At 35.4% G+C, this 10862-nt stretch overlaps 3 protein-coding genes across 3 annotated transcripts in view; 2 read left to right on the plus strand and 1 right to left on the minus strand.

Annotated features, from left to right (window-relative positions):
- Nucleotides 1-2947: 2947 nt before the first annotated feature.
- On the minus strand, nucleotides 2948-5537 carry MONOS_18048 (uncharacterized protein; the record flags this gene model as incomplete). Its single annotated transcript, XM_067871028.1, has 3 exons — nucleotides 2948-4722; nucleotides 4834-5346; nucleotides 5426-5537. The coding sequence occupies 3 exons, from the start codon at nucleotides 5535-5537 to the stop codon at nucleotides 3263-3265; spliced, it is 2085 nt and encodes a 694-aa protein (XP_067721918.1). The 3' UTR covers nucleotides 2948-3262.
- Nucleotides 5538-5923: 386 nt separating this feature from the next.
- Nucleotides 5924-9666, plus strand: MONOS_5087 (uncharacterized protein; the record flags this gene model as incomplete). The annotated part of the gene is made up of 4 exons (XM_067875208.1): nucleotides 5924-5972; nucleotides 6030-7250; nucleotides 7586-8409; nucleotides 8683-9666. The coding sequence occupies 4 exons, from the start codon at nucleotides 5924-5926 to the stop codon at nucleotides 9217-9219; spliced, it is 2631 nt and encodes an 876-aa protein (XP_067721919.1). The 3' UTR covers nucleotides 9220-9666.
- Nucleotides 9667-9696: 30 nt separating this feature from the next.
- MONOS_5088fu5089fu5090 (uncharacterized protein) overlaps nucleotides 9697-10862 on the plus strand; it is a 10624-nt gene continuing 9458 nt past the window's right edge. The window contains exon 1 of the mRNA XM_067875209.1: nucleotides 9697-10862. This exon is cut by the window's right edge and continues 2870 nt beyond it. Within this exon, the coding sequence (XP_067721920.1) occupies nucleotides 9752-10862 (1111 nt within the window). The 5' untranslated portion in view covers nucleotides 9697-9751.

The raw sequence follows: 10862 nt of genomic DNA on the forward strand, positions 1-10862 counted from the left end.
AAGCGAGAGAGAAAAGATTCAGAAAGATGTCTGGAGGAATCAGTCGAAAATGTGAAAGACTGAAAAGTTGATTGAAGCGAAGGAGGAGCGGAAGGAGGAGTGAAATGAGATGAGGATGCAGTTGTTGTTTAATGCAATATCAGCGAGCGGGAAAATACAAAGTGAATAAAAACACGATTGTTCGAGTAAGACCAAATTCGAATATTGGAAAGGCAATTCTGGAGGAAGATATAAATTAAGGTTGCGGAGAAGGAGATACAGAGGCCAAGTGGGAGTAGCATAGCTTGGTTGAGGAGTCTGTGCCTTTGCAGACGAATATCCGGTGGGTGCGGAAGAAAAGAAATGAAGGGCAGGATGTTAAAGTCGTGATCGGGATCGGTGTGAGAGGAATCAGAGCTTCAGATGGATGTGCTCGCAGTAAGAGAAGGTTGGGTGAACTCGATGGAAAAGAGGGACTCATCGATTTAGGGTGGGATATAGGAGCTCCGGAGATAGAGTTCATTTCCTCGGAAGGCGTCGTTCAAGGCGATGCGGATGTTGAGAACGGAGACAGGGATTGGAGGAGCTTTTGCGGAGTGGATACAGTCTTTTAAGAGGTCGTCTCCTTCGGTCGACATATCGCTCACATAGATGGTGAACACACACACGTCTCAACAGCACAGTCCATTGCACATTCGCTCTCAGCATTTCACATTAGAGCTGGCCCCTTGCATAAGAGCGTAATGTGGACTTGTTTGCAGATTCTCGTCTTGATACTGTTCTTGATTCTGATTCAGGTTGCCTGAAAGCAGTTGAGTCGGTCAGAGCAGACGGGAAAACTGCCATGAGTGAAGAATCAGCGAACAAAGTGAAAATGAATTGAAAGGACACAAGTACTGCAAAAGTGGATATAGTAGAGATGTGGAGAAATAGGCCAGGTAAGGAGACAGCGGAGATGGTGTTTCATAAATGAGCATACCCACTTCTTTTTTATCAATCATCGCAAACGAAAGGAGTGTTTGTAGAGTCTGCATGGAAAATGAACAGCCCAATAAAAGATAAACTCAGCTTTCAAACAAGGCTATGCCTAAGAGGTGGATGATGGAGAATAAAAGAGAATTGCTGTTAAGCAAAACAAACAGAAATTTTCGTATTTCTTCTCATTTTTTTTTATTTTTTCTTAGTTATTTTTTTAACTATGATCAATTTATTTAAATAACATCTCCAAAGAATTAATTGTTTCTTTATAATAATTCATTATAAATTGTTGTTTATCCGATATATGTCTTGTATAACTTTCATATTTTTCTATGTGTGATTTTGAAAATTTTTCATTTTTTACTAAAGTTTAATGATCATCATCAGCATTTTTATAATTTCTTTTCAATAACATCATTTAACAATTCTTTTTTATAAAAGAAATTAATTTATTGAGTATTGAAACAATCATTATCATGCTTTTCAAGCAAGATAACTTATGTTTTATAATGTTTATTGTATTTTTGATATTTTTTTTGAAATTATTTTTATTTCTCGATATTTGAAATAAAAACAATTGGAAACAAATTAAAATCTACAAATAATTAATAATAATAATATATTGATCTATATTTTCATGCAATTTCAAATAAAATTAATATTTTCAACCTCACCCTTTATGAAAAATTTAAATGATCAAATGTCGGAATTTTTTATGATATCAAAAAAAATCACCCATATTGCTCCTCCGTCAGTCATAAACCCAACTGGAACTTTTTCAATGTGCGAATTTCTTTCTGATTCTATTCTTTTCCTTTCTTTTGAAAGCATGTGAGACACTTTTCTTTCAGTAATCAGTGGAAATATTGTTCTTGGAGGAAGAGTGGGATTTTGCTGAGCAATTTGAATTTGTAATTGTTTAAAGTTATTCAATTCAGATGAAGATGCTGAACGAAATGATACGTTGCAGTGACTGACAAACTGAACAAATGAAGTTGACAACTCTGAAAACTGAATTCACTTTTCTGATGTTTGAATTTGTGTTGATGATAGTTTGCCTTTATCAGTATTCTTTTTCTGCATTAAGTGATCTAAACTTTGATTCGAAGTGATCGTGCATTTGTGCGAATCCAAAGAAACATATCCCCTTCTTCCAAAAAATCCACAATTGAATCCTTTACGACTGTTTGGACAAAGAAGATATCTGTGACCATCTTTTTTGACACTTCCATCATGCTGAATTGGAATAAAAGATATCCACAAATTATCTTAATATATTTCCAACGATATTTTTGTTATGAACTTTCCATATTCTTTAGGGTGCCTGTAAACTATTGGTGGAAAATAAAAATTAAAAAACAGAAAAAAAATTAAAACCATTTCCTTTCTCAGTTGTTTTGACATATTCCAAAGCAACGAATCCACAACCAATCTTTTGCAATTCGTAACATTATTAGTTATATGCTTTCTTCTTCAAAATTTAAAGAATAATTCTGTTCAACAATTAAATGCGATATAAACCACATACAATTGAAACATCGTTCTGGGATAATTGAAGATCAGGTGGTAAACTGTTTAATAGCTCAGGATCCATTTAAATAATAAATTTTTTATTACCCAAACTTTCCACTGGAATAAATTGTCATCAAATTTCCATGACTGACTGATCTTGTCAATAAGCCATAACTTTGAAAATAATCTTTTATATTTCAACAACATCGAAAAAGCAAATAAAAAAATGAAGATCTAATCACATTTAAAAAAAACATTTTGCATTCTTTATTTATTTTCCATATTTTTTTAACATTTTCATATGATGAAATTTGAGTGATAAAAGTGTTTTATAAAGTCAGTCATTTTCACTTTTTGTTTCAAAAAATGTCACAAGTCGCAGAGGATTATTAGATTTGAGTTTTGTATTTTTCTGAGTCTTTTTTTAATTTTTTCATTTCGAAAAATTCGGGTACTTATAAAAAAAAATGGGTACAAATAAAAATATGACCCTATTTTGCAATCAAATGCATTTTCGATAAAATACGCAACAACTTTGGTTTTGGTAAAGAAATCTTCAAAAAAAAAAAAAAAAAAATCAGTAATGCTTCAAAAATGGCTAATACATGCAAAGCCTTGTAAAAATATTGCCTTACGCCTGATTGCAAATGAATTGAAAGATATTCTATCTTCGCTTCTAACTGCTTTTTAAGTACTTTGCACCAAAATCTTGATTACCAAAACTTTTTCTTGCAGCTCGAAATATCTTTTTTGATTCTTGCTGAATGCTCTAATTATCCTTTTACCAACCTACTTATTGATAATAACAACAATTTGAAAAGTGTCTGAGTTCACTAAAAACTCTATTACTGACATGGTACTTTATGCTAACAAGGAAATCCTCCAATCCTCTCTCTTCAACAAAATTCATTATCTCAAGATAATCTTGTTTTGCTTTATCTTTCTTAAGTTTCTCCCCATCATTTGTTACAATGCTTCGTTTTTCTTCTTCTTGCTTTCTCACTTCATCCCTCATCTTTATCGATGTGGCAATTAGCAAATCTATTACCCACTCTAACCCAACATTTAAAGTGTGCTCTAACATCTTCACAACCATGTCAAAAATACTCATCTTTCTTTCCCACTCTCTTTCATCCAGCAACTTGTCTCTCATCATCTTTACAAAGCTTCCATTTTCATCAAGATTCAAATCCAACAAGGCACTCAAATCATTCCGTTTGCAGCTGATGCAATTTAGTAATGACAATAAAACGCTTAGTGGAGCTGTATACTCTCCCTTCACTAAGCAAACGAGCTCTGAGGAGGAGCAATTTTTACAACAACATCGAAGCATTAAAGCGATGTCTTCGAGATGAAGACACGAACGCATTCCATCCGGCAACTGAATAATGAAATGTGAATCATTCAAATGTGATGAGCATTCGATATGATTTCTTGAAGACAATGCCTTGAAGGAAAATTTGTTCGCATCTATTCTGTTTCCGTAATTGACACAAACAAAAGACGAGCTTGTGAAATTTCTCATTGCATATACAACGTAAGCAGAATATCTGTCAATCATCAATTTGCTTGAACGGCAAAACAGCGAAAAGAATACACAGAAAACAGGATGATTTATAAACAAGCGCATAAATAATTTGCAGGAGCTCAAAAGGAATTGAACAAAATATATAACATTGTGTATAAATCTCGTGTTCCGTTCCATTTCAAAATTAGATGCTAAACAAATGTCCGGCTGAATGTTTTTCAAGGCAAGCTCCAACATTTCCTCTTCTTCGTAGCCAACTTGCTCATTTTTCTCCATTAACTCGTCAGTTTGAGTTCCTTCCTCTAAATAATGTGTTGAATATCCTTTTTCAAAAAAATTTCTCTCTTCTTTATTAATTCTATCTTCCCTGCTTTTCGACCTTTCTTGCTTCATCCTTTCTTCAATTAATTCTCCTTGACAGATTGCATACAAAGTGCGAACAGCTTCTTCCATCGCCTCCGCTTCCATCGCTATGTTCGTTCTCCATCCAGTAACAGCACTTAGAATTACATCCATCCAATGCACTTCCGTGTCCATTTTCATCATCCACTCTTCATTCCATTCCATTGTCCGTGCAGCGATAAAGGCACATTCAATCAAAACTCTCCGCTCATGCATAGAAAGCAAAATATACTGGGAAGCATTTGAATACGAGCCCATCACCCGCACTATCTTCTTTAGCGCTGCCTCACCAATTTCATTTTTCTTTAAAATTCTTGGATTGCCTTTATGGATGTGTAAATAAAATCGAAATAAAAAAATTTTTTTTAAAATCAAATTATGAAAATTTAAACATAAAGGGATAGAATAATCTTGAACAAAAATATGTATCAAACCATAATGCTTTGATATGCAATGAGCCACTCCAAGGCTGATCTCTAATTCTTCTTCCTCTTCTTTAGAAGATGGTTCCAGTGCTATTTTCAGTTTAAGCTCATTAATGTGCTTTTCAATCAATTTTTCATCATTGCATCTATCTTTCATTAACAATAAAATAGAAGACCAAGCAACATATGCAATTGTTGGATCCGCACACAACCATGAAATATCAAGTAATTGCTGCCATAATTTTGGATATGGTAAAGTTATTTTCAGTGGATTTGAATATCCGTCAGCTTGAGACACAATATAGCCACAATATCCAACAAATCTAATAATATGAATTACTTTGTTTATTGAGTCATGATTGATCAGATTTTGTTTTAAATGCACTGCAATCTGATTTCCATAACTTCCGCCAAAAAGATCCTTCCATTCTCTAAAATCAGTTGAACAAAGAATTTTCATTATAGCTTTATATTTTTTATCATTACTCTTATTCTCATTTTTCAATATGTCCAGTATTTCATCTTTGTTAAAAAATTGATAACAAAAGTCAGAAAAGCGAATAAAAATACTAATTCTTCAATGTAAAATAAATAGTTAAACCTTTTAATATAGTTTCATTTGTTATTTTTGTATTATATTCTTGTACCAAATTGTCTGATTGAAGCCTTGAATCATAGAAAAAGAATGTTTGAGTACTTTTGCTTTCGTTCATTATTGATTATGTTAAATTCGATCAATAACAAAAATGATGAACAAAAGTTAATTTTTCAATTTTTTATATGAACAACAATTTATATTAACAACTTTTAATATGAAAGACTTTCATTTTTGCTTTTTTCATGAGAGTTTTTGAAAACATAATGTTCAAAAATTGCTCTCTTTTATAATTATTTGTCTCAAACATATTTTCAAGTCTTATAATTATAATTACTATCATTTTTAAACATTTTCATTTAAGAAACACAATTTTTTTTAATAGTTTTTGTTTTTGGTTAATTTTGATCAAAATAATAGTTGAAATAGAGCTTTCACAATTTACAAAATCATAACTTCATAAAACTTTTTTAATACATATATATATTTGTGATTGTAAATTAAATGGAATCATGTGCAAAAATATACCAAGCTTGTAAGACACAGAGAAAAGGTTTTTATTTTTTCATAAAGCATAGATTTTTCTTTGTTTTTTATACCACCATTCAAGATATGAACATGATTCCTAATGCAACTGATGATGTGCAAATCGAAAGGGAACTATTGTGGGGTTCACCATCTGGACGGAAAATAGAACTTGAGCGAATGAAGAAAGATATGGAATTTGAAAGACAAGAAAAAGAGAAAAAGCGGCAGAAGCGCATGGAAATGATAAAGAAGAAACAATTAATTGAAAAAATAATTGCAGGAAGACGTAATAGATTTTCGATATGCGAAGAAAATGAGTTATATGATTGCTTTAGTAGCCAAACTTTTAAGGACAGTGATAATGAAAAACCTGTGAAAGAAAGATCGAGTAAAATTGAAAACACAAGCTTGCTGAGAAATAATTTAAGTACTGCTTCTGGCATATATTCAAAAATTGGCTCAACAGTTAACTCGAAAAGCCTAACATCTCAACTAATCCCACTTCTTCCTCTTTCTCTAATAGATGAAAAAAAGGAAACATTAGAAAAAGATCCAATTTCTTTCAGCATTTTATCTTCAAATTCGCCAGTGCTCCCAATTTCTCTGCAAAACCAGTTGCTTTTTTCTTCTCAGACAACATTCCGACATAACCGTCGCCAGAATTGCGCTGCTGGAACCACTGCGTTTTCAGAGCGCTATCAAAAGCTGATTGAGCCAGGGGAGCAACACACACAACGCTGCCGCAGAGCAAACAACCCGTTCGGAAAAACAGCCTTCGGAAAGTCCCGTGGAATATCTCGTTCCCAGTCTGTTTTTCTGCTCCATCCGCACACATTCATATCAACAGCACGCAACAAGACAGATGCGCCATATAAGGGAGGAGACATGAAAATGCACACGGAGAGGCGGCTGCTGAGCTACAAAAGCGGAGAAAAAGAGGAAAAAGAGGAAAAAGAGCGAATTCAAGAGAAATCTTTCATTGAGCCAGCATTTTCAGCAGTGAGTACAGTTCACACAAGAAGATCTTGTTTTGATTTCAAAGGCGATAAACAAACAGAAAATGTTTTAGCAGCTGAGATGCAGCCAGCTGTGATGACACATTCAGGCGCGCCTGTGCTGTTTGAAGGGGACGGAGTGACAATTCGACATGCAGCAGATGTGATGGTGTTTTCAGAGTGGCTGAAAGGGGAAGAGAACAAAAGGAGAAGAGAAGAAGAAGCGAAAAGGAAGATGGAGGAGGAGGAGGAGGAGAGGATGCTGAAGGTGCAGAAGAGAAGAGAGGAATGGAGAAATAGATTGAAATGTGTGTGACTTTATGAATCACATTTTCAAATTTTTTGTTTTATTTTTTTTATTTTTAAAGGTCATCTTTAATATTGTTTGTCAAAATTCTTGTCTTTGGGGCAAAAAAGATGCTTTCACAATAAATATGTGAAAAGTTTCAAGAAGATTGGCTTATTTTATTCATTGAGTATTTTGTTATTTTGTACAAAGCAATTTTTTGTTCATTTAGAAATTGATAGAAACGGTTATTTAAAAGATATTTTATTGACTATCTTTTGTCTTTGTGCATTCATTTTTCTTTTCTTTTCTTTTCTTTTCTTTTTAATAATAACAATAATAATAATAATAAATTAGATCGACAAGAGCTGAGACAGAAAAGAGCAGAGTATGTGGGAGAGCCATTTGCAGTCACAAAACAGAAACGATCCGCAACATCACTCAGAATGGCAAGTTCTGCTTCTCCTTCTCCAGACGCAAAACAATCAAATCATATGAAGCAATCACTTGCTCATACTGCTTCATCTTCAAGTTCTTCTTCTTCTTCTTCTTTTCCTTCTCTTTCTCGCTCTAATTTTGTTTCTTCTTCTTCTCCTCCTCATCCTACTACTACTACTACTACTACTTCTTCTTCTTCTTCTTCTTCTTCTTCTCTTGTCACATCTGCAGACACTTTTTCCATTGCTTCTCCAAAAGAGCTCTTATCAACACAACCTTCAAAGCAAAACGCTCTTTCAACACCAATTCATTCACCAATTAATTCATCATCATCATCTTCTTTTTTCCCTTCTTCTTCTTCTCTTTCTTCACCTCCTCCTTCTCTTTCTTCTTCTTCTTCTTCTTCTTCTTCTTCTCCCTCTTCCTTGCACAGCCGCGCCTTCATTGTCTATCTGCAATACAAGCGCCGTGTGCTGGCTGCACTCAAAAAGGAGGAAGAAAGCCGTTCTGCTGCTTTGGCTGCGAAACAGACAGAAATTGAGTGCCGAGCAAAAGCAGCGGGGAGGGCAGTGACACGAGTCGAATTGAGAGAGCTGGAGAAGCAGGCAGCGAAGGACGAGGCAGAAAGAGAGGAGCGGAGGAAAGAGGTGGAGTATGAGCTGGAGATGGCGAACCCGTATGCGCTGGAGGAGCGGAAGAAGCAGCTGGAAAGAGAACTGGAGGAGGAGAAGAGGAAGGCGGAGGTGTGGATGGAGCGGTGGAAGGAGAGGGTGGAGAAGGAGAAGGAGAGGGAGAGGATAGAGGCAGAGCAGAAGAGGAAGGAGAAGGAGAGGAAGGAGAGGGAAGAGAGAGAGAAGAAGGAGAGGGAAGAGAAGGAAAGGATGGAGCAGGAGAAGAAGAGAGGAAGATTGTGGGCTGTAACATCAATGAAGAAGAAGAAGAAGAAGAAGAAGAAGAAGGAAACGAAGGAAAATGAGAAAGAGAAAGAGAATGAGAAAGAGAAAGAAGGAGCGGAGGAAGAGGATGAGGAAGAAGAGAAGGGAAAGGAGAATAAGGAAGAGAAAGATTCATCAAATGCAAATGAGCATTACGAAGAGGCAAATGAAGAGGGAGATGAAGAAGAAAAAGGGAAGAAGAAAGAGAAAAGCAAAAATGATGATGAAGATGATGATGGAAATGAATGTGAGGAGAAGGAAGAAGAAGACGAACTCGTTTCTGGTGAACGCAGAGGAAAGAAGGGAAATGAAGAAGGAGAAGGAGAAGAAGAAGAAGAAGAAAGAGAAGGAGAAGGAAATGAAAACGAGAGAAGAGAAGAAGAGAATGAAGAAGAGGAAAGAAAAAATGTGATGCTTCGAATATTGTTTGGCAGAGAAAAAAGAAAAGAAGATGAGAAAAGCAAAGAAAAAGAGCACATAACAGAAGGAGAAGAAGGAGAAGAAGATGGTTATGATGGATACGAAGGAGAGGAGGAAGAGGCAGAAGAAGAAGAAAAGGAAGAAGCTGATGCAAGTTATGAAAGAGTTATTGAAGAAGAGGTGGAAGATGAATATTAATCAAATGAAGGTGATGAAAGCGAAAGAGAAAATGGTGATGGAATGCTGTCACAACGTTTCCGACTGAAAGAAGAAGACAAAAACTTAAAAATCGAATAGATCAAAAAGCTAATACATAAATGCTTTGTGGAAAGAGCTTTTGATTAGAAACTGAATTTCAATAGAAATTATCTTTTTCTTAAGAAAAAAATTTTGACTCACAGTAGAGCGCTATCTTCATGGAATATATTTGTATGTAAAATTTACAAACGAAAACTTACAATTATATCTTTTATAAGTCTTAATTTGAATATTTACTGATATTTTTTATGTTTCAAATTATAATCATATATGTATTTTGCAGACACATCACTTTTTTGAAAATTAATGTTGAGTTTTCTTTTATTTTATAGTTCTTTTTAATAATAATGTTGCACACTGAAATAGTAAAGATAATAAGTGTTTGAATTAAAGAATATGTGATCAAACCAAAATATAAATAGATAGTTGTTCAACTCAAATCTTGAATTGTGCGTTTCCCGTCAATTGAAACATGCCCACAACAAAGCAATTGACAGAAGTACAAAGAATAGAAAAGCAATTGAACTATCATCTCGCAATGGGGATTAGTCGTCTTCTGTTCGTTGTGATGAACTACCCTACATCATTTCGGGACGTTGAGGATTTACACTTTTCGCTCATGTGGAACGGAGATATAAAATCAATGCACATATACTCTATGGAAAGGGAAGATAAACTGCACCATAGGATCCGCTCTAAAGGAGAGAATTTTGAATTTGATAATGTTTATTTAGCAGACGAACGATTTCCAAGAAAAAGGATCGCATACATTGCGCACCGTAGAGATTATTGGAGAAACAGAATGAAGTTAGCGATGAAGAAGCAATTACAAGAGAATGTTCTTCACATTGGCGTTTCAACATCGGAAATACTGAGAGTGTATTTGATGACAATACGCGTTTTACCGATTATAGATGATTCAAATATTGTTGTTGATTACGTCCTTCCAGATATTAGACGATATCTTCGTCGTCGTTCTGATGCTCCTTCAGCAGTTTTTGATCTTCTTTTAGATGATGCTAAGTGCCAATCCTTTCTAAAGGACAAAACAGAAAACAGCAGCGAGCCAGTTATAAATCCTCTTAAAAAACGAACTCGATTCGTTCATCAGTCAGTTGCTCCAGCTCTTGCTATGCGAAGTCCAGAAGCGAGTCTGAATCATGTCTTGGGAGATGCTCCGCAGCACTACCATCCATTTTCATCCGAAGAGGATTCGCCTTCCTCCGACAAGACGATTCAGTGCCTGTACGGAGACACAAGTCTGCTGAAGCGGGAGGACGTGCAGAAGCTGGAGAAAGATATGTTCCTGCGAGGCTCGCCAGAAGAGCTGGTGAGGCGCTGGACGCCGTCTTTGACGCGAGCGGTGGGCAATTCAATGGCAAGTGAGTCTCTTTTTGCGAACATGATGGCGATCTACAGGACAACCGACACGTTCATCAGGACATTCGCACGGCAGTTCGCAAAGAGGCTTCTGAGCGGATGGGAAAAGATGCACAATCCACAGAAAGTGAAGGAGCTGCAGAGTGAAATCAGGGTATCGATGGATTTGTCTGATGAGTGTGGGCAGATGAAGATGAAGATGG

The sequence above is a fragment of the Monocercomonoides exilis genome (genome assembly GCF_001643675.1).
Source record: "Monocercomonoides exilis strain PA203 chromosome Unknown scaffold44-821271, whole genome shotgun sequence".
Classification (NCBI taxonomy): Eukaryota; Preaxostyla; order Oxymonadida; family Polymastigidae; genus Monocercomonoides; species Monocercomonoides exilis.